A 21,655-nucleotide genomic window follows, 5' to 3' on the forward strand; every position below is an offset into this window, starting at 1 on the left:
GTCAACAGTCCCATGTCCAGCACTACCCAGAGTTCTGGCCTGAGCTCATGGATCATCAGCTCAAAGGCCTGGAAATGGACACCCTGCTAATTCCAGAATTTCAAATCATAGAAAAGTTAGGGAACTTAAATGGTCATCCAGACCAATTGGCCATTTTTCAAAAGCAGAATCAGAAAAGATGCTCAACCAAGCCTTTGGAGGTCAAGAGTTATCCCAAAAAGAGTGTTGTATCTAGAGCTGGAAACTCAGGCTCTAACACCACAGTCTAGAATGTTCTCTAGGCTGCAGCACCGCTCTCCAACAATAAGGCCCCCAACCTCCTTCAGACTAGGGTAGGGCAGTATTCACATTTTACTCTAGAGATGATTTCATTTTGAGGCCTTCTAGAGACTCTCCCAAATCAATGTGAAAGCCTTGGAGAGTAGAGCAGCAGGGAATGGAGAGGACCAGGCTCTCCCTGCTGTAAGCAAATCAGGGTAAGCCTGGAAAGTAGGGGGAAGACTGTGTGCACAAGAGCAGGAAAGAAATATCCTTTATGCCGTGAAGTTACAGGAGAGACTGAGTCCATGGCAATCACACTTGCCATTCTGTGAAACTTCCAAGGTGGTGCCCGGAAAACCTTCATACAGTAATGAGCCATCTGGATTTTAAATTATCTTGGACCAGGGACTACATTTCCCATAGAAAATCTTGGGATTTGAGCAGCGAATTCATTGTTTGAGTAGAAGAACCTAATGCAGTCTCTTCGAATTCAGTAACTCTTAAAAAAACAAGCTGGGAATAAAAGAGACCAAAGAGATCGGCCACCTCACTTCTTGGCGTGTTTTCATGATGTGCTGCCTCTTTCTAAACATATCATATCCAGAAACCTGCAGCTACTAACTCATTTAATCTTCACAAAAACACAGTAGAGTATTATCATTATTTTCCACCTAAGGAAACTGAGGCTCAGAAAGATTATATAATGTGCCCAAGTTGCACAGCTGGCTAAGCAGATTGGAGAACCCAAATTTAGGTCTGTTTGACTCCAACATCTGCTCTCTATTCTCTGCCGTGGAATCACAGCAGAATTCCCCCTTTTAACTTCCCATCTCCCAAAGCAGTAAAACTGGAGCCTTTCCTCTTTCATCCTAAAGCCCTGCTCAAAAGTCCTGAGCCCCAATCTCAACCCTTCCATTAACTTATTACAGTAGCTCCAAGCCACCTCCTTAAAATGTCCTATGTCTTCTTTTCCCATTTCTTTAAAATGGGGCTACTATATCAGCCCGTCACTACTTTATCTTGTGTGAAGCATAAACAAGGGTTTTTCAGCTGTACTCTGGCTTCCTCTGTTTGGGGGAAGCTTAGCCAAAGGGTTTTCTGCGATAACTCATTTGGTTAGCATTTGTGACCCACATCCTTGAAAAGAAAAGTGGGGTACTTACACTTTTCTTTTTAAATTTCCATATGAAGGGGTAGATATTGGATCTGCTCACAGATCCATAGTTGCAGTTACTCGGTTGGTGAGCACCCATATTGCATCAGGTGGTATATACAAGGTAGATCCGGACAGGAGAGTTACAGGAAGTTGCTGGATATTAATAGCCAGATTACCTGGACACGCATAGGAAGTTTCCCTGTACTCTGTGCAACTTCCTGTACATTCCCATAGTTGGCTTGGGGTAGGGGGAAGAATGGGTTTTCTGACACCTGAATTTTGAGAGGTAAGGAAGCTTGAGAGTCAGACGGGGAACACAGCAGTTGGAACTACAAATCAAAGCTTTGTTGTTAAAAGGGAAGTGATGGCTGGTTTTTTAATGGGTTTTCCAGCTAAACACAGAAACTGATCTTCATTACACTTGACTGCTTCTATCCTGATAGTAAGTGAGAGACAGAGAAAAAGCGATTGTTCTCCAGGGACATTTACTCTGAACACTTCATTATCCCCGTTGAGGGGAGCTGGGTAGGCAGAAAATGTTCTCCCATTGGGCTGAATTGTGAGGGCCAAGGATCTGCCGTATGTCACAACAAACTAGAAGACAATAAGGTGAAATGAAGAGCCCTCGTTTCTATGAACTTATTACCCCTCTCTCCGGGAAAGACACTGAGACGGTGTAAAGGTCCCCCAGAGCTCTGTGCATACAACCACCCCTTTCTCATGGGTGGCCCAGGCATGTGGAGCAGACCCTGTATTTAAAAAAGGCAGCCTAGCTCCTTAGCAGCCTGACTTGGATCAGCCACATCTGGAGTTTCAGCCCTCATACACCTGGGAGATTTGATCCTGAAACAAGCAGACAGGACTGCAGACCCTCCCCACCCCACCCGTGCTGAAATTCCCCCCTTCCTCCTAATTGTCTTTTAAAGGTGGGAAGCGAGGAGAATTTGCTTAGAAGCTCCTTTGCAAATTGCCTGCTCATTCTGAATCTCCCGGTCCCTCCAACCCCAGCACTGGATCTGCCTGATTCTGAGAATCCTAAACCTCCAGAGGGGCTAGATTTTACTACTAGGAACTGGCTTCCTACCTTCCCGGAAGGAAAAGTGTGAACACTATTGTTAGACCACAGGGTTTCACAGGTGGTCTCATTCATTGTGTACAATGCCCCATCCCCTGCACTTTAGGTTTCGATATTTCACAGATGATGAACCTGAGGCTTAGAGAGGGGAAGGGGGTGTTCTCTGCCCCAGGAACTATGGGACTGTGAGCGATGGATCCTAAAAAGCCCCTGTTCTTCTGCAGGTCCGGTCCAGCCTGTAGGTCTGGGTGCGACTCCTGCATCCTTCCTTCCCCTGGGCGCCTCAGGGAGAGGCAGGTGAAACTCGGATAGCGCTGAAAGGTTCCCGGCTTCCTTCCTGGGCCAGGCCGGCGTGGAAAAATACTTCTTTCCCCCAGCGGCTTACTCCGCGCCTTCCCAACTTGGCGTGGGAGACGCCTGCCAGGGCCACCTTGACCTCGCCTCTGCAGAGCGCCGCCCCTGGCCCCGGGAACCGCTGTGTCCTGGAGCTGCGAATAAGCCAGAAATCAGTGGGCCCAGAGAACATGCAGCTCCAACTGTCCATCCAGCTGCAGGCCAAGCTTTGCTTTCACTGCCAGAAAGGAAGGCCCAGCAATCCTAGTTTTGCCCCGAAAGCGGAGGCGCTTTGATAGTCCTGGTTTAAACCGGGGAACCCAGTGGCCCAGGCGTCCAGCTTTCCATGGCTCGGCCAGTCTGGGTGCTGGTGCAGCCCCGCTTATGGGGGAGCTCAACTTCGGCTACTCCCTCTGGTCATAAATTAGTCGGTGCCTCCTCCCAAGTGTTCTCCGGGCCTCCTTCCCGCTTTCCTACGCTCTCGAGCCGGCAGTTCTGCAAATCCAAACCGCTAGACCCAGCTGGTGAGGGCCTGGGGTCCGCAGAGCGGTAGCTCAGGTAGAAGTAAATGGGACCCCCGCCCCCGCAACCCACACTCACCCCACCTAATACGCCCCATTTCCCCCAGGTCTCCGCGTCCATTCCCCTGCGGTCAGTTTATCCTCCGCCCGCCTGGCTCTCCCGGCCCATCGCCTGCGTCGGTTGGGACGCGTCGGAGGGTCTCTGCTCTTCGCATCCCCCTCCGTCTCCTTCTTCCAAGAGCACCCCAGCTTCCTCCAGCTCTCACCTGAACCCCCGAAGCGCAGTTTCTTCTTCTCTCCGGACTAAAGCCGGACCCGCAGCCGGTGGACAAGTCCCGGAGCCTTCCACACTAGGCTGCAAGCTACTTGTTTAACAAGTCCAAAGGTCAGCTAAAGTTTGGCTGATAAACAGAACCAGGACAAGAATCTCTTCAGCCCCCTGGCGTGAGTACAATGGACCCTGGCAGCCCCGCTCCCGGCCCGGGTCTCCTGCTCTCCCCGTCTGCCCCTCACACTCTCCCTCTCTCGGTTTTCCCCCCTCCCCACGACCATTTGCATCTGGCCGAAAGCCGGGCCCTCCCCACTAATTTGCATATCTTATATGGCCTAATGGTGGCGATCATGGCAAGTTAGAAGTTTTCTGACTCCTCTCGGAGGAGACTCCGGACCCCGGGGAGTAACAGGTGTTTGGAGGCTGAAGGGTGGGGGGGGTTCCTGGACTTGGGGTTCGCTTGTGAAACTCCCCTCCACCCTCCTCTCTCGCACCCACCCACCCCCTCACCCCCTCACCCCCTCACCCCCTTCTTTTTCTGTCCTTGGAAAATGGTGTCCAAGCTCACGTCGCTCCAGCAAGAACTCCTGAGCGCCCTGCTGAGCTCCGGGGTCACCAAGGAGGTGCTGGTCCAGGCCTTGGAGGAGTTGCTGCCATCCCCGAGTTTCGGGGTGAAGCTGGAGACGCTGCCCCTGTCCCCTGGGAGCGGGGCCGAGCCGGACACCAAGCCGGTCTTCCATACTCTCACGAACGGCCACGCCAAGGGCCGTCTGTCCGGGGACGAGGGCTCCGAGGACGGGGACGACTATGACACCCCTCCCATCCTCAAGGAGCTGCAAGCCCTCAACACCGAGGAGGCGGCGGAGCAGCGGGCGGAGGTGGACCGGATGCTCAGGTAGGCGCGGACCGAGGTGCGGAGTGTGCGCCCGAGCCCCTTGAGCCCCCGGCCCAGCGCCTGAGCGACACTGCGCGCGACCGCTCTTGCCAAGCCTGGTTCCCACCAGAGAAGTCCCCCGGGGGGGCGCTCCGCTTCTCTCCCAACACCTGGACCCCTCCAAGTCCCTCAGCTGGACGGCCCGAGCCCCGAGGCTTCGGGAACGCCTGCCCAGGCCAGCGCCCGGGATCCGCGGGGCCCTCCCGGCCGGGCTGGAGCTCGACCTGGGAGAACCCGAGCTGCGGGGCCCTTTGCCCGGAGGTTTGCCCACGCGGCGGAAGGTGCGAGTGGGCGCAGTGAAACCGCTGCGATTCCCAGGAGACCAGGCTCGGGCCCGCATCAGCCCCAGGCCAAGCCTTTCTCCGAGGTAACGCCTCCGCGGTCCGGGGAAACGCACCCGGCCTGGGGCACGGCGTCCTGCCGCTCTTAGCAGAGGGACAGGCGGCACCCGGGCCGGGATCTGGGGCGCGACTTCTCTGGAGTGCTCTCCCGTTTGCAGTGCCCGTGCGAGACCCCAGGGTTATCCGGAATCCCCAAAGCCCGTTTAGATTCGCGAAAGGAAATGTTTGCACGTTGTCAGGTTAGAGTGGATCCTCAAGCGGCAGAAGAAACCACGTCACTAAGCAAGCGAGGGGAAAATGCGGCCAAGACCCCAGTTCGCAGCGGATTTGGTGGGAGAAAGGAGGGCGTTTCCGGATCTCGCCGCCGACACCCCGGCGTCCCTGGGGAATCCAGGCAGGCTGGCTGGAGGTCTATCTCCCGGCCCCGGGTCGTTTGCTAAAACTTCCCGAGCGGCCCAGGGCTTTGACAGCTGGTTACTAATTATCCAAGGAGCCGAGCGGTCCCCTTAGACCGCACGTCGCTCCCGGCCACTCTGCTTTAGGACCAAGCCCCTCGCTTGGCCTCGGACCCTTCAGAGCCGCGGTCTCTAGGCAGGGCCAGGACCAAAGTCGCGCCGGGGACTCGGGCAGCCTCGGTCACCCGCCCGCAGTGGCAGTTTGGGATGGGATATGACCTTGCATTTGAATTTGCTACCTGGGGACCCGGCGGCTAACTCTCTAGCAAAACAGTCAGGGGAATTTCTAGATTTTTTTTACTTCCCGAAAGTATGTTGCTACAGTTCTGAGGTTTGAGGTTCTTCCCTCGCGGTTTCGCCCGTGGCGGCGGTTTCTCCCCAGCCGGGGTTAGGGTGCAGGAAGGTGAGAGGGGTCTGAAGAGGAGCGGCTGGGGCGCCAGGGCGGCCCGGAGGTTGACCCGGGCCCGGCGGACCGACCGATCTCCCGCCGCCCGCCGGCGGCCCCCCCCCCCCAACCCTGGGACCTAGGCCCATATGCCTGGCCGCAGGCGCCCGCCCTTCCAGTTGGGATTTGGAAGGACCTGGGAAGCCCGAGGCGACCTGGGGCGCCCCTCGGCACCCAGCCCCGCGCCGGGCCGGACGCGGCAGAGATGTAATATAAACTGCAGCACGTGGAGTTCGGGTGTTATTAATTTATTTCTATAAATCATCAACAGAAAGATACACAAAAAGTCGTGATTAGGTTGAACGGAGAGGCGGGTTATTCATTGGTGAAGTTGTAAACGCGGCGGCTTCGAGGGGGAAGGAAAAGCAGAACGCGGACGCGGGGCTGCTCGCCGCTGCCCGCGCACACGCACCGCGCTGCCGGGCCCTCCCAGCCGAGCCCCCGCGCCGCCCGGAGACCCGGCGCCGGACCCGGGCTGCCCCAGGGCCGCCGACGCCGCAGGCCCGGCAGGCAGAGAGCCAGGCCCGGCCCGGAGCCCCGGACCTCAGCGCTCTTCGCTGAGCAGAGCCCCCGGCTCCAGGGGGCGGAGAGCGAGGCTAGGGGGCGCGAGACCCCCGCTGGGGCGGGTGGATGCAGGACAGACCCCAAGGTTTCGCTCCCTTTCCCCAGCGGTTGCTGCCTTCCCTCCCCCAACTTCGGGAGTGGTCGGACTTGATTAAAGTAATTTTTCAAGAAATCGCTAGCGGTCCCCAGGTCACTGCACAGTCTGCTGCTGACCGCCAGACGCACGCACTCCCTTTTTGGCCCACCTCGCTCCCCTAAGGCGGAAAGAAAAGAACAGGGCAAGTCACTCTGGGGAGCGCCCGGCCGCTCCTTCCATCTCCTGGAAGAGAAAGGCAAGAAAAGCAGGCCGGGGGCTGCGCGCTGCCGGGTCCCCGGCCCCAGGTCTAGGCTGGCGCGCGGTGGAAAGTTGGGAAGTTGGTTGCTCCCAAGAGGCCGGGCTTGAGGCTTCTTAAAGAAGAATCACGGCGATCTGAGATGGGGTCCAGGGCCTCTCTGCTTGTGGGCGGCCGAGGCATTGTTTGGAAAGGAGCGTGCTGGGCTGGCCAGGCGGGCGCCGAGGTCGGGCGCTTGACACCTGCGTCCTGAGCACAATGCCCGGGCGCGCTTCTCCCGTTCTGTGTGTTTATCGGGGTTGGGAACCCCTGATCACGGGCTGTATTTTCAAATTTCAAAACGTAACCGACTCTCGGGGCTCTTCCCGGTGAATGCATGAGAATTCTGTGGTCAGAGCTGTAAAGGTGTAACTACGCCATCTTATCCCCAACTCTGGTCCTTCAATGCGGGCTGAAAGATTTGCTATCGTTTATAAGGTTTTACTGGTTTGTTTTTTTTTTTTTTAACCTTCCCAATTGTTAAGCTAATTCACTCTTAACGGAATCATTCGCTCCTAGAACATTACACTATTTCAGTTAGGTTTCTTAGACACACGAAATAAATACAAGTAAAAACATATTAAACAAAACCAAAAAAGTCAAAGAATCTGTCGAAGCAGCATTAACTTTTAAAATCCAAACACTTTTTCTAACTTTCGAAGCTATTGTTGGTATCCGTTGAAGGTGTTTTTCTACCCTAAAAATATCTGTGGAAATATTCACCAGAAATAAGATTTTAAATGAGCTCTGATGTTTACACGGGTATGTGCAAAATGTTACATTACTTTCCTCTTACTCAAGGTGCATTCTCCATGCTTGAAACCGGGACGCAGTTCCTCATTTTTTGTTCCTGTTGTTACTTCATTATGTTGTATTACATGGAAGTACCTTTATAAATATTTGAGAAATATATTAAGCTATATGTAATTAATCTTGTTTGCATTTCTCAAAACATGTCTGTCAAAGCCTGTGTTTTCATAAATTTAATATTAAAGACTTGCTAAAATGATCACAATTTTTCAAATGCTTACAAAAATCTCAGTTTAATTACTAGATTTTTAAAAATTAATTACACAAACATAACTTTAGTTGACATATTATAAATACCATTTAGAAACAAATCGGTTATTTCATTTGCAACACTGTAAATGTTGCTTTTCAGCATTGTTTTTTATTACCTCTGAAACTAATTTTTCCCTTCACTTTTTTTCATGTTCTGTCAGGCTACTATATACATCGACATACAGTAAAGGGATGCTGTTTTTTCTTTTTTAAGTTAAATATGTAGCTGCATTAAACAAATAGTATATGTGGATGTATTGCTTCTTGAATATTTTTGTTCTATACTGTGCACTGTTTTCTTAATTTCTGCTTTCAATTATATCTCTCACTTTTAAGTCACCTATTCAGTAAGCAAGAAAAGATATTGGCAAAGTTGAAAACATTTGGAATAAATTCAAAGGCACTAATACAGTGTTCTAAAGAAGCTTTTTGCATTACCTGTGTTTATGAGAAATGTAAGTCCTTATCCCAAGCTTAAAATGTATGAGAAAGATTAACTTCCAGACACTCTTACCCTGTCAGAGGAGAAATGTAAGAATACAAGAAAACATCGCATTTGGAATCATTCATATCTTATTCAGAAACTGAAATTATTCTCCCTCCGTTTGGTCTTATTTGAGAGGCGGGGCTGTGAAGATTTTTTTTTTTTTTTTTTTTTTTTAACTTTACTGGCCTCAACTCAGTGCAGCGATTCTTCAGCCCCAGGGAGGAACATCATTTCTTAAAACTTTTCTGAAACTCTGAAAACTGTTTAACATTTGGTTAAGAAGTCCTCCTTGCTTCTCAGGAGGTGGACACAAAAGTTTTACTCCTGTTTTATAAGACAAGACACGGAGACACCCATTCTGAAGGAAAATAATGGGGGAGCAGTCCAGGTGAATTTAGAGATTCTGCCCTCTGTCACTGTCGGATCAGCCAGCCCAGCCCCAAGCTAATGGCACCTCCACTGTCCAGTGGGCCTCTTGCCGTTGTTTAAGTCTCTCACATTCCAGGAAAGTGAAGGAAAGCAAAATAAAGCAGGAACTTCTCTTTCTGCTTCCCAAGAGAGAGTGCTGGGGTGCTTTCCCATTCCTGAAGCAGGGAAATCATCTTCCTCTTTGCCCTCCTAATCTCAGATGAAAGGGATGGAGTACACTATATAGGAGCTTTCATCTCCTCTTTTGTTTAGGTTCTATGTTGGCCTCTCCCCAGGATGTAACTTGGACAGGAGGAGAAACAGGGGAAGGTCAGAGTTTTACACAGAGTTTAGGTAAAACCTCTAGAAAGAGGGTCTTTCTCCCCGACCTCTTCTACCAGCATCCTAACCATCTGCTTATCTGTCTAGCGAGGACCCTTGGAGGGCTGCCAAAATGATCAAGGGCTACATGCAGCAACACAACATCCCCCAGAGGGAGGTGGTCGACGTCACCGGCCTGAACCAGTCACACCTCTCCCAGCATCTCAACAAGGGCACCCCTATGAAGACCCAGAAGCGCGCCGCCCTGTACACCTGGTACGTCCGAAAGCAACGGGAGATCCTCCGACGTAAGTGCTTTCATCCTGCCTCTGTCTCAACCAGGAGTGACCTTTGCCCTAACTCTGACCCCTGTGGAATGCCTCAGTTTCCTCTTCATCAACAAGGTCTGCGTAGCACTTGGCAAATATAAGGAAGCTGGCATGTGGATCTGGCCTTCAGAGCTGCTGCACAATGGGTTGACTTACATCATTTTCTTCTCCCACGATCCCCTAGTACCCAGCCAGTTGCTTTGACAAGCCCTTCAGTGTGTGCAGTGCACCTTGAATATTTTGGTCCCTGCTTCCAACATCTTTCTCTTTGAAACCAAGTAGGTAACAGTGGAGTATTGTCCCCAAAGTAAGCCAAGCACCTCCCCTTGATACATGACCATGGATCAGTTTCCAAGGAAGACATTTAGTAGCAATCAATAATATTGATCACCATTATCATTATTTTCCTCCTCTCTGAAAAGAGTATAAAAAATAGAAGGCATTTGTATATATAGATATATTCAGAACCTGATCCTGTTATTTGGGAGGGTTGAGTAGGGGGGTGCAACTGAGTTCTGAAGCAACTTAAGATGCTTGCTCACATTTACCAGAATCGGTAGAGTTTTGAGACCCCCAGCCAGTGAGCCTATCGGAGGAAGAATCTGCTTCTAGCTAAAGCAGGACACACTAAAAGTGTCTGCATTTGCAACTCTGACCCATGAATTCTTGTCATTCCCATTGTCATTCCCAAATTTCCTTTTTGTCCCAAGATTTCTTCTACCCAATAACGCAAAGATTTTTGTTTTGAAGTCTAGGGAAGTTTGAACTGCCTTTCAATAATAAGAGTATCAGTGACCTACTGTTTTTACTTTAGGAAGGTATACTTTTACATTACACTTTGATTATTTCGATCCAGCCCTTTTTCTAGGAAAAATTTATATGAGCTTTCACTCCTCCCACACACTATCCTCTGGGCCATGGGCTTCTCTGTCAAGATATGAGTTTCTACCACTTTCTGGGCAGGGTTTTTCCCCTCTCACTGGAGGGCTACTTTTTAAAATCACTCTTGTTTTCTGTCACACACTGACCTGAAGTGATTGTTTCAGTATTTATTGTCTCAATGTCTGGGGACTGGAAAGGACTTCAAGGTGGAGGGAAAGGGTTTAAGGGTTCATCTCATATTGTGGTGGTTTGCTCTTTTGTTGGAAGCATTAGATGGGTAGGTTAGAAGAAGCAAAGTGAGAGCTCTTTGCTACTGAGGGGAAGAGGCCCCTTTTAAACTCTGGGATGATCCACCATCCATGGTGACTAGGTCTTTAAGAATTTGTGTATCTGACATGAAGCAACTCCCTGTAATTCCTGGAAAGCCCAAGAAAATTTTTCAGGAGCCATAGTCTCCAAAGGCCAGAGAACCCTTGGGACATGCCCTCATTCCAATACAAGCCTCAGGCAGCATCTCCAGTTTGAGCTACCTCTCTGTGTGCCATGGGATTTCCCTCAGAAAGGAGAAGGAGGACAGCCGGAAGCTTCTAAAAAGACAAAAGTCCCAAAAAGTTTCTCAAGATGCTTGAGAATGACATTTTGCAAAAATGTATGACAGTCTCTGCAAAGGAGTTTAAAATTATTATTATTGTTTTAAAGTCCCACGAGGCATAAAGCTTACGAAGCATCCCTTCATTCTGTAAATATTATATGAGCACCTATGAGGTGCCAAGCACTTGCTAGGCTGTGAGATACATAGGTCCTTTTCTCCAGGGATTTACAACCTAATGAGGGAGATGAGATGTTTGAAAAAATAATGACAGCTGCTTCCTAAGAGTTGGTATAAAAGTATACACAAGGGGCAGCAGAGGAATTGCTAAATTGCCTAGAGACATCACGGAGGGCTTCCTAGAGGAGGCGACATTTCAACTAATTCTTAAAGGATGAATATAAGACATGCACGCATGGGATAAAATATAGGAAGTGAGATGGATAAAAGAGGGACACAAGTGAACGTGGCAAGTGGTAAGAGAGAGTGGGGAAGATAAAAAAAGATGACACATGATAAATTTTCTTGAGAAACTAAAAATAATAAATGGTAATATTCATGAACCCATCTGTGCAGATAGAATCTCCTTGTCCAGGCTGGCTCCTGAGCCTGTAAAGAGGTTGCCGAAGCCAACTTCTCCAAGTTCATTTTTATGGGCAATGAACATTTTCTGTGCCCCTCTCCCAATTAATCTGGAAGGAAGTGGGGGAGAGTTGGTGGTGGATGGAGGACATGGGGGAGTCTAGTTCTTCAAAACGGGCAGCCAACAGCCAGAGGCAGCCCCCATAGTGTGGGCAACTGCGGGCATGTCTCGCACTCACCACAGGCAGAACTTCAGGAGTCAGTTCAGTTACCTCTACCCAAGGGCAATTGGAAGGTTTTGTGGATGTGTTGTTTGGGTTTTGTTTCAAGCGAGAGGTGATGCATATGGTGCATCACCATGCATACGCATGGTGATACAATGGTTATGAGTTTAGCGTCTACAGGTTGGGTTCACGTCCTGGCTGCCGCCCCAAGCCCATGCAACTTGAACTGGTCTGAACCTTAATCTCTTCATCTGTAAAATGGAGATAACAATACTTCTTGCACAGAGAGGTGTGAGAATTAGATGAAGGGATACATTTGGAGGATTCTGTATGATACCTCACTGTAGAAATGGTTCAATAAATGTTCCCTGTGATGACATCTGTTCACATCAAATGAGGAACCTCAAACTGATCCTGGGTCCTTGGGGTCATCCATACTGGCTTTGGCTATTATTCATGGTAACTCCACAGGGCCACAGGGAGGAGAGGAGTCACTGAGACAGACACCCACTGAGCAGGGGACTTCCTTCTCCCACTGTGATCCTCCCCAAAGTCACTGTACTTAGATGGCTGCTATGAAGACCAAATAATATAGGAAGTGTAAAAGCACTTTGCAAAGTATAACTTCCGTAGGAACCTGGGTGACCATCATTATCATCACCGTTATCCTGACTAGGGGCAGATGTTCTAAAAGACTATTTAGTGCCCGTAGGTCTTCACCCAGTCCCATTCCACAGGCGGGGAAGCTGAGGGACCAGGAATTAAGGAACTTGGTTGGGGCCCTACATTATTTCATTGAGTCAGTGACTTCCTGCCAGTAAATTTGGCAGAGATATTCTCAGGTATCTAAAGGAATTGTTGGGAACCAGTGAAAACAGAGCCCTAAGTGGCCTGAGGATCATCCAAAGTGGGTGGGGCCCAAATCAAAGGCCCCAGTGACACGTTCAGTCCATCTACCTGGGAGACAGCTCGTTAACTTGGCCGATCAGCAACTGGTTAAACAAAGGCCAACACCACCTGCATCTGGGGTCCAGGCTTGTTAGGGGCCCACGGCTCCTTGTGATGGACCAAAATGGAAATGGATCCTTAGATGGTAGCAAGTTCCCCATTGCTGGAGGTGGATGGGCTGGAAGGCCACGTGGTAGGGTGTTGTGGACGGGATTCAAGCACTAAGTAGTGGCCTGACTTTGGACCTTGAGGATTTTCTGAGACCTGTGGGGATGACTTCAGGAACCAAGAAAGAAAAACATCAAGGTCCAGAACCCAGGGACCAGGAGTTAGGAGATGAATCCGTTACATGTCCTTGTTCAGCAGGGTCCTTGGCCTCTATGCTTGTTCATCTGTAAAATGGAATTAATCACCCTGATGAACCCTTTTTCACGCACATGTGAGGAAGAGGACAACGAGGCTGCCTCTTCCATGAGCAGATATCAAATCTCATTGCAGCCGCAAAGGCTAGGGAATCACCGCCAGGCGAACTGCCGTCTTTCATTCATTCATTCAACCAAAATATATTGAGGGTCACAGTGTGCCTGGGTCCTGGGAATTGGACTGACAAGGGGCATCATGCCATCTATATTTACCTTTCTCCAACTCATTAAATGCCATTCCCAGGAAGGTCCTGTGTTTGCTACCTCCTGCATTTCCCATCTTTCAAATGTGAGGGCAGGTCTGTAAGACCTTTCCCTCTTGGGCTGTTTCCCTCCTAAATGGACCCCTGGACACACACACACACACACACACACACACACCATTGCCTCGGAAATGATCTGAGCTCTAAAGAGCTTCTTCTCTTTCCAATACAAAGGTCCAGTTATATTTATTTGTTATATTTATTTCAAAGCAGTAGTCAAAAGATTTGGGGTTTGGGATTTTTCAAAGAGCGTTAACACTATAATGTTGATCCCTAGGAATTATGAGGAGAGCGGTGGGGGGAGGTATTTTCAGCCTCTGAACACTTTGTCTAAGTGCAAATTGTACTTTTGAGCATTTTTTCCCCTAGACCTGAGACTTGATGGAGTTCATCTCCTTGACATCAAAACACAAGAGTTCAGGATTCAGAGTGTTGCTTCATGTCTGAGAACCAGTGAGCCAATGAAATAATAATAATAATAAATTGTCCTGCAAACAATGGTCGGCCACGTTTGAGCTCCTCCAAAGAAAGGAAAGGGGTGGCTTTGGTGGAGCCAACAGAAGTGGGCAGTGAGGGGCCTGAGCCGAGCCTACCCCCTGCACCCCCATGCGCAGTAACAGCAGATCCCAAAGCTCAGGGGAGAGGAATAAAGGTGTTTTTTTTCCATTGGTCTATCTGTCTGTGTGTCTGCTGAGTGAAGGCTACAGACCCTATCAAATCTACTCCTTTCTCTTTTCAGAATTCAACCAGACAGTCCAGAGTTCTGGAAATTTGACAGACAAAAGCAGTCAGGATCAGCTGCTGTTTCTCTTTCCAGAGTTCAGTCAACAGAGCCAGGGGCCTGGGCAGTCCGATGATGCCTGCTCTGAGCCCACCAACAAGAAGATGCGTCGCAACCGGTTCAAATGGGGGCCCGCGTCCCAGCAAATCTTGTACCAGGCCTACGACCGGCAAAAGAACCCCAGCAAGGAAGAGAGGGAGGCCTTAGTGGAGGAGTGCAACAGGTAACACCACCAGAAGCTCACCCGAGCAGGCAGGCAAGCACATGGACCCGAGCCTCCATCCCCTCAGTCCTGGAATATTGAGACATTAGTTATCCAGATAAGTGGCCAAATCAGGGTTTCCCAAAGTGTGTTCCACAGGACCCTCATTTCAAGCCATTAATAAATCAGTTTGAGAAGCATCATTCTGCATACTTCCTCTTAGGGAGTCACGGCATACATTAATATTTTAAAGGCTCTGAGAAGTCCTGCAGTCAAGAAACCCACTTCACTTTGCTGAATTGGTTGTTAACCATGCGAGGTCTCTCTGTGGTATACCCCTATGAACTATTATCCCAGAGAATGCTGGAGAATGCTGGTCTAAAATATGATGCCAATGAAGGGAGAATCATGTGTTTGACCTCCCTTACAGACCAGGGAAAAGCTATCCCTTAGCCACAGACTGGCTTTGGCCTCGACCAAATGTTGTACACACATTGGTTCAAAGGAAACTTAGCAGGAGAGCAAGAATTACTCAGATCTTCCCTCCACTCTGCCCACACTGATTAGAGTTCTTTTTGTAGAGTTCATTTGTTCTTAACGACATGGAATTTTAAAGAAAACTATTAGAAATCCTCAAGATATCTTTTTGCTTCATTCCTGCCCCATCCGCCCTGACTCCAACCTTGACTTTTTAAAAAATCTGCTCTTTGCTCTGGTTAAGACCTCTCTCTGGGCTGAACTGGCTCTGGCAGTGGGGAGGATACAGCCAGGGAGGTCAGGCTGGGGAGTGGGGAGGCGAAACGATCTGCCCGTACATGTCACAGCGTCCTCCGCTGTGCTCTGGCCCCCTGCTGATGAGAAGGACCCCCCAGTATCCCCTGGTGTCTAAGAATCTCTCTCACGCCTGGCACTGGGGTTTCGTCAGCAGTGATAAAACTAGAGACCAGCCGTCTTTTGCGTGTCCTCATTTATACCTCACCCAGCCTGCCCCTTGGAGGGGGTTCTGCTGTGTGAATAAGGAATCTCGCTTCCCTGGTACCTGGGTGGGATGTCCAAAGCCCAGAAGCCCAGAAGTCGTTTCAGGGTGCTTTGGAAGGGCTTAGACAGAGCCGGGAGCTTGCCTTTTGTAGGGTGGGAAGAATAACCACATCAGGAGTCAGGAGGCCCACCTGGACCTTCTCCCTGAGCTACCTGCCCCTCGGCTTCCTCTCTTTTTCAGAAGCCACACCAGAGGCTGCGCCCCTGGCTCCCGGGGCAGCGAGCCTGCTCTAGACCTGTGTTCCGCCCCACTCCCGCCGTCTCATCAGATAACTACATGGGCTGGCCTTTTCTCAGGACAGGCTTTCCCCCACTCTATCCATGGCCTCTTCGCCCTCCTTGCCAAGGCCCCCCCGTGATTGTGCGTCTGGGGCCAAAGGCCGGCGGGCCGGCCCCGGGCCGCCCTTGCTCACCACCTCCCCTCCCTCCTGTTCTCAGGGCGGAATGTTTGCAGCGAGGTGTCTCCCCCTCCAAGGCCCACGGCCTGGGCTCCAACCTGGTCACTGAGGTCCGCGTCTACAACTGGTTCGCGAACCGCAGGAAGGAGGAGGCATTCCGGCAGAAGCTGGCCATGGACGCCTACAGCTCCAGCCAGACGCACGGCCTGAACCCGCTGCTCTCCCACGGCTCCCCCCCGCACCAGCCCAGCACCTCCCCTCCCAACAAGCTGCCAGGTAAGCCGGGCCCCACTGCCTGGGCCACCCGACCCTCCGGCTTCTCCCCACGGCGCTCAGGGTATCTCAGAGGAGGCAGTGCTTTGGGATGGTCCTAGGGCTGGCCTCCTCCTGCTGCTGGAATATTCTCATGAGAAGAGCGTGTGGCTCTAGTTGGCTTTGCTCTGACTCCTTGCTCGGCCTCCAGGGAGCCCTCCGCCCGCCTCGTTCTTCTCCAGGCTCCTCTCTTCTGCCCTTGCGGCTGCTGACTCAGCGGGTCAGGGCCACCACCGGATGAGACGGAGCAAGCTGCCTCGCGGGTGTGCCCGGTCCACACCGCAGGCAGAGGGCTCGCCTCCTCCACCCCATCCAGGTGCATCTCCGGGGCTCTGTCCAGCTGCCGCGGGAGGAGCCCAGGGCCCTCTGGGGAAGGGCCACTCTGCTTGTTGGCGTCTGTGCTCCGCCAGAGTTAGGGCAGGGCGGGTCACTTGAAATCTTGGCGGTGATGAGTTGGCCAAAATTGGTTGAGTACGTATGTGTGCTGCCGTGTGCCAGGCCCCGGCCAGGATTAGGTGCCTCTGCTCTGGGCGGTGGGCTTGGCAGGATGGAAGCCTACACCTTCCTGGTGGGAAAGCACCCGCATAGGCTGAGGACTGCGGCGGGCATAGGCTGGGGATGGGATGAGTACATCTTCCCCTGGGGCTTCATCCTCCCAGGAAAGCGGCTTCCCGGAGTAGATGTGTTTACTGAGGTCAGTTCGGTGCCTGTGTAGACAGACTGCGGCACAGTCTGCTGCCTGCTCCGGGGAAGGGTTTGCAGAAGGAGAGCCGAGCACCATTTCTAACTCGGGAGACGGTTCTGAAACTGCTCGTCCCCTCGCCTGCTGGTTGCCCTTCTGATGGGAGAGGCCTGAGACCTGGGCACTGACCTAAGTGCTGGGGGCACAGGCTCAGAGCCAGCAGCTGGACCGTCTCCAAGCATCTGTTCCACACTGCACCCCATCCCCCCAGCATGACCCCTTCAAGTGTCTCTGGGAGCCTGCTACTGTCCAGCGTGAAGCCTGGGGGGCCAGGGAGGGGAGCTTTTCTGGGTCCCGCTGCCACAGAAGGGGAGGGCTCGGCCACACGGGAAGAAAGTTGGGGTTACTCTTGAGAGGCAGAGAAGCCTCCAGATGAACACTGGCCTGACGGCAAAGTAACGTACCCCTGTGCAGTTGTAATCCGTGGAGCTGGAGCGGGGAGCTCCCGGGGGGCGTGGCTGGGGTTAGGGGCGTTACTGAGAAGACAATGGCTATTGTGCTGGGACCTGTGATCTCCACACCAAAGTCAGGGAGCCTGTAAGCCAAACAAAGGCCCGGCAGCTTTCTGACAAGCTGGGGTTGTGGTGAGGTCACCAGGCGGTTGTTGGCTTAGGCATTCTGTATGGTGACAGGAGACCCAGAGAGGTGGGGCTGGAGGGGCTGGAGCAGGTACTAGGGACAGGGCAGGGGTCGGGCGGGAAACACGGCCCTGAGACACCACCGAGCCGTCTGAGGAGGCGTATCCCACTGGAAGTGGATTCTCTAGGGTCCCCGGAAGTCGCAACCTTTTTAAAAATCAGTGAATATTAGAACCGGGAGAAACTTGGAAGAAGGAAACTGAGGCCCAGAAAGAGGTAGTGACTTTGCAGAGTTCCACAGGGCGACAGTAGCCAAACAAGGGCTAGAACCCAGGCCTGCCGATTCCCACCCTATACTTTCCCGCAGCACAGACACGCGCTGAGTCCGGGCACCACGTCAGTGATGAGTAAGACACGCACGCGTCCCTGCCCCTGGGGGCTTATGGTCTTGTTGGGAAGACCTCCTGCTGGCGTAGAGTCCCTAGAACTGGCTGGGGATCAAGGTTATCGTTGGGGGGTTTGTGCGTCTTTCTAGCTATTTATGGAGCAATAATTATGGGCCACTGTGTATTTTCAGTGGCTACCTTCCCCTCTCCGTTAATTTCCATTCAGGGTTCATCAAAATAGTCCCGGGACTGATTCTCTGGACTTAGTTTTGAATCCTGGTTCTAACCTGGTTCTAATTCCCATAACTGCAGCGTGGCCAGTTCACATAACTTCTCTGAGTCTGAGTTTCCTGTCTGTAAAATGGAGATATAGTACCTACCTCATAGGGGCCATGTGAGAATTAAACGAGAGAGTGTGTAAACACCATCTTTCCCAATAAACCATAACTACTATTATCATTATTATTATCACAGAAGGCTAAACAAGCAGCAGTGGGAAGAGTGACGGGCAGCAGAAATCTATTTCCTTTTCAATTTCATACACGGGCGTTGTTCCTAAGAGGCAGTGAGGTGTGTTCTGGGGTTGGGGTGCAAATGCTGGGATCAGGCCCTGCCCCCCTTGCAGGCTGCTGCTGGAGGCAGCGCATGGGCTGTGACAGGCTCCTAGGAAGTGCGCCCAGGGCCAGCCAGACGGCAGGCTGAAGCCCGGCGCTCAGGGAAGGTTTGATCTGAACTTCTCACGATATATTTCCCATCACGGTCTCTACAACCAAGGTATGGTCTCTAACGAAGCCCCAAACCTACCTGGCTGCAGAAAAGAGCTCTGTGGTGGCCAAGGAGAAGCCAACAGCCGGAGTCAGCACTAGCAACCTCTAAGGCTGAGCTGGGGAGATGAGGTCCCCAGCCCCTCCCCACTTTCCCCTCCAAACACCAGTCTCTGAGCCAGGAGGACAGGAGGCACCTTTGAGACAAATCTTTCCCTTGACCCCTCTTCCTGGTGAGGAGAGCATCCCTTCTGTACCTGAGCCCCTCCCCTCCCGGCCACGCTTACGGTGCTGTGGCCCACTTGCCCACGGTGACCACAGGGTGACCCTGGTCCTGGAATGTCCAGCACAATAGGAGTGGCAGGAGGAGCCCTTTGCCTCTGTCAGCAGAGGCTGATTGGTTACAAGGTGCCCTACAAACACACTGTCAGCAGAATCAGCTGTTTTCAGCGTTGCCCCTCCCGACTTTACAATCACACGCCAGCATGCAGCCCAGGGTTGTCATGGCTTTGTCTTCCTCATGCATGCTTAATTGACAATTAAGTTGGGGCTTTGAACCAGCCTGGCTGCCTCTGGTGGGGCTTCATCTTTCCAGTGAGTGTCACAGGGGCACCCTTTGTTTGCTCTTCTTGGGGGCCTGGAGTTACTGTAGCAGGCTGCGGGCAGCCATTTATCTTCAGCCGGGAAGGCCTTTATCTGCACCACCCCCCATCCCAGCTCTCGCCAGCAGGAGCTGTCCCTGGTTATAGGCCCTGTGACAGCCCATTCTGAGGCCTTTGAGCAGGCCCGGAGTGATGGCCCCGACCTCCCTTCTGGAGCGGAATCAAGAGAAAGGCCCCCCAAAGGTCAGAGAGCAGGGCTGTGGCCAGGAAGCAGACTGGTTGGAGACTGGTATCTGTATTGATCAGCCCGAGGAGGAGGAAGTTGGCATGGGTTGGAAGCTGGGCTAGCCTTGGCCCAAGCCCTGGGATCCGCTGCACGATCTGCGGTGGCCTTGCGTACTGTCCCCTTTGCTCCAGTCTGTGGCAAACTCGCCTGGTCGCCTCCAGCAAACTCACCTGGCCGCCTTGTGACAGTGAGGAAGGGGCCGAGGTCTTCATCAGCCTTCATTCACCCGACACCTCATGTCCTCCCTCTTGTATCATCTTTCGAGAAGGAGATAGAGGCTCATTCTCCTAGTAAGAAAGTGAGGCCCAGAGGCGAGAACAAGCCCTACCAGGATAACCTTTGGATGTCCTGAGCCACACAGCCTCTTTACCCAAGAAGAGGAGACGTTTATTTCTGTGGCTGCTTACGCCTCACTCCCATCAAATTCTCCTCCTCCCGCTCCAAGCGCAGGGGCTGTGATTGCCCCCATGGTCAGATCAGAGCTTGAGGACCTGAGAATCCAGCCTCCTGCCTCCCCCCGAACCCCTCTTACAGCTCCTCCTAACTTGCCTGCAGAAATCTAACCCTGGGTCTTAGACAAACCAGACTCTGGGCCAGGATATCATGTGGTCGCTGTGGTTTTCCCTGACACTGGAATCTGCAGAACCCAAGGAAATCTCAAAAGTGCCCAGTGGCGGGGTCGTGAGGAAATTTGAATAATCAGAACAGCTAGTGCTGATCGAGCGCTTCCTGGGTACCAGGCCCTGGGCTGAGTACATGCATCATCTTATTTAATCCTCACAGCTTTGTAGGGTAGACACCATCCATAACCTTACCTTTATTTTACAATCAAGGAAGGTGAGATATTTCGTAAGTCAGTAATTTGCCCAAGTTCATATAGTTTGTAAGTGGCAGAGTGAGCTGTTACACACTGACTATCACTTTGCTTTACGCAGATGCTAAGGACTTTCAGGCATGGAAATCAACACACACACACACACACACACACACACACACACACACAATCCTCCCACAGTTCCTTCTTCTCCTATATTCTTACTGTTCCCCTCTGAATGACAAAGGAGCTTTGCGAGGTGGGTTAAGGGTGGGGTCTCCCAGTCTGGCTAGTTCGCTGCTTCTGCCTCCCTCTCAACCTCCCCCCCCCGCCACCAGCTGTTGCCCCTGACCAAGGTGGATTCTGTGCCCTGCCCAGGGAAGAAATCAAAGCCCCCTCTTTCACAACCCCATCCCCATCTGGGTGGGGATTTGAACTGCCCTTGCAGTCGTCACTGTCTGGGGCACTAAATGCCTTAACAACTTAATGGGGCTTCTGAGACACTGCAGGCACCTCAGCTCACCTCTGGAGCCCCGCCCACTCCCTGGGCAGCAGACGAGTGCAGGGGGTTTATGAGGGCAGTCGTAAAAATATTCATCTCCGCAGCAAAGATCCCCACAGTAAATAAGCCCCATTGTCCCTAAGTAGCAGGTTCTTTGAGTTCAGAAGAGAAACAGATCCTGCCTTGAGTCATCTGCTGTTTTAGAAAACACATTTTATACTGATTTGGAGTTCCACGGTGACCACGGCTCCAATGTTCTCCTTGTAGGGACTTTATCTGACTGCCATTTTATCTGTTGAATTCGAAGGTCATTTTATCTTGCGGGTACCACCCCATCGGCTGCCACTAGATTGGGGAAGACAATCAGGATATTAATGAGCTTAAGAGGCCCAGCCTTCAGAGCATTCTGCTGGCAACCTCCCCCTGAGAGCGGACCAACCCTGGTCTGCATACAAAGAAAGCCGGCTGCCCTGGCTGGTGGGACTCCAGCCTCCTCACAAAGGGGCCAAGGAGATACCGGAGTTCTATCACTGAAGGCAGCCCAACCTGCGTGCCTAATCCCCCTGAAGGACCCTTAGAGAATTCAAGGACTCCTTGATGCCTCCTGTCCGATCTAAGGAGGAAGGAAGCTGTCTGCAAGCACGTTGCCCCAGCCCGCAAGTTATGGGAGAAGTGTCCTTGGAGTCTGTTTGTTGAAGGTTTGATGGAAACTGACAAGAACTGGGAGAGAATTAAGCACCAAAGGTGCAGAGAGAGAGAGGCAGAGAGCTATGCAAGGGTCTATGACGCTAACTGCTGGCCGGGAAGCCACAAGATCGAACACAAACGGGGAGAGGGGAAAAAATATATATATATGAAACGTATAAAAGTAAATATATATGAAACATAGCCCCAAAATAAAGTCAAATACATTCAATCCTGTTTATCATCCTAGCTGTGCATAAGAACTCTAGTATAGGGGATGGCAAACTTTCTGTAACGAGCTAGATAGTGACTATTTTAGGCT

General features: G+C 51.6%; 1 protein-coding gene and 1 long non-coding RNA gene across 7 annotated transcripts in view; one reads left to right on the top strand and one right to left on the bottom strand.

Annotated features, from left to right (window-relative positions):
• Window positions 1-1,740: 1,740 nt before the first annotated feature.
• On the bottom strand, window positions 1,741-4,055 carry LOC103003248 (uncharacterized). The gene is made up of 2 exons (XR_451752.2): window positions 3,613-4,055; window positions 1,741-2,980 (listed from the first exon to the last, which is right to left on the bottom strand). It is a non-coding gene; the product is annotated as an uncharacterized LOC103003248 (long non-coding RNA).
• Window positions 4,056-4,126: 71 nt separating this feature from the next.
• Window positions 4,127-21,655, top strand: part of HNF1B (HNF1 homeobox B) — a 53,935-nt gene continuing 36,406 nt past the window's right edge. For 3 of the 6 annotated variants that reach the window (XM_007190212.3, XM_007190213.2, XM_057536895.1), the window contains exons 1-4: window positions 4,127-4,512; window positions 9,114-9,313; window positions 13,984-14,248; window positions 15,704-15,939. In XM_007190212.3, the coding sequence (XP_007190274.1) occupies window positions 4,169-4,512; window positions 9,114-9,313; window positions 13,984-14,248; window positions 15,704-15,939 (1,045 nt within the window). In that variant the 5' untranslated portion in view covers window positions 4,127-4,168. The remainder of the gene's footprint in view (window positions 4,513-9,113; window positions 9,314-13,983; window positions 14,249-15,703; window positions 15,940-21,655) is intronic. The other 3 variants (XM_007190214.3, XM_007190215.3, XM_028168548.2) reach the window with 1 other exon arrangement.

Source organism: Balaenoptera acutorostrata, chromosome 20 (assembly GCF_949987535.1).
Source record: "Balaenoptera acutorostrata chromosome 20, mBalAcu1.1, whole genome shotgun sequence".
NCBI classification, from domain to species: Eukaryota; Metazoa; Chordata; class Mammalia; order Artiodactyla; family Balaenopteridae; genus Balaenoptera; species Balaenoptera acutorostrata.